The sequence below is a fragment of the Geospiza fortis genome, unplaced genomic scaffold (genome assembly GCF_000277835.1).
Source record: "Geospiza fortis unplaced genomic scaffold, GeoFor_1.0 scaffold118, whole genome shotgun sequence".
Taxonomy (NCBI): Eukaryota; Metazoa; Chordata; class Aves; order Passeriformes; family Thraupidae; genus Geospiza; species Geospiza fortis.
Window position 1 is genome coordinate 2036211 of NW_005054380.1, and position 318 is coordinate 2036528.

The 318-nt window shown below is 73.0% G+C and overlaps 1 protein-coding gene across 1 annotated transcript in view; it reads right to left on the reverse strand.

Annotated features, from left to right (window-relative positions):
* The window catches only part of TSPEAR (thrombospondin type laminin G domain and EAR repeats), an 11570-nt gene extending 11252 nt beyond the window's left edge, over positions 1-318 (reverse strand). Inside the window, 1 exon segment of the mRNA XM_031060314.1 lies at positions 1-318. This exon segment is cut by the window's left edge and continues 56 nt beyond it. Within this exon segment, the coding sequence (XP_030916174.1) occupies positions 1-318 (318 nt within the window).

The following is a 318-nucleotide window of genomic DNA, read 5'->3' on the forward strand; positions in this document are numbered from 1 at the left end:
CGGCAGCCCCCGCCGGCCCCGGGCCCGCCCCCCGGCCGGCACCGCCTCCGACAGCACGTCCAGCGGGCGCAGGTCTGTGCCGAGAGACAGCCCAGGGGGTTATCCCGCCGTGGGATGGGGTACCCGGCGTGCCAGCCCTTGCCTGGGGCCTGCCCCCAGCCCCGGCTCCAGGGCCAGAGGCGAGATTTGCCGTCCAGACACAAGGCTGGCATCTCCATCGCCACCGCGGGAGCAGCGAGAGTGCAGAACCTGCTCACTGACGCAGCTCTGAGTGCTGACACCGAGCAGGGACCTGCCAGCCAGGCACCCCCTCGGCAT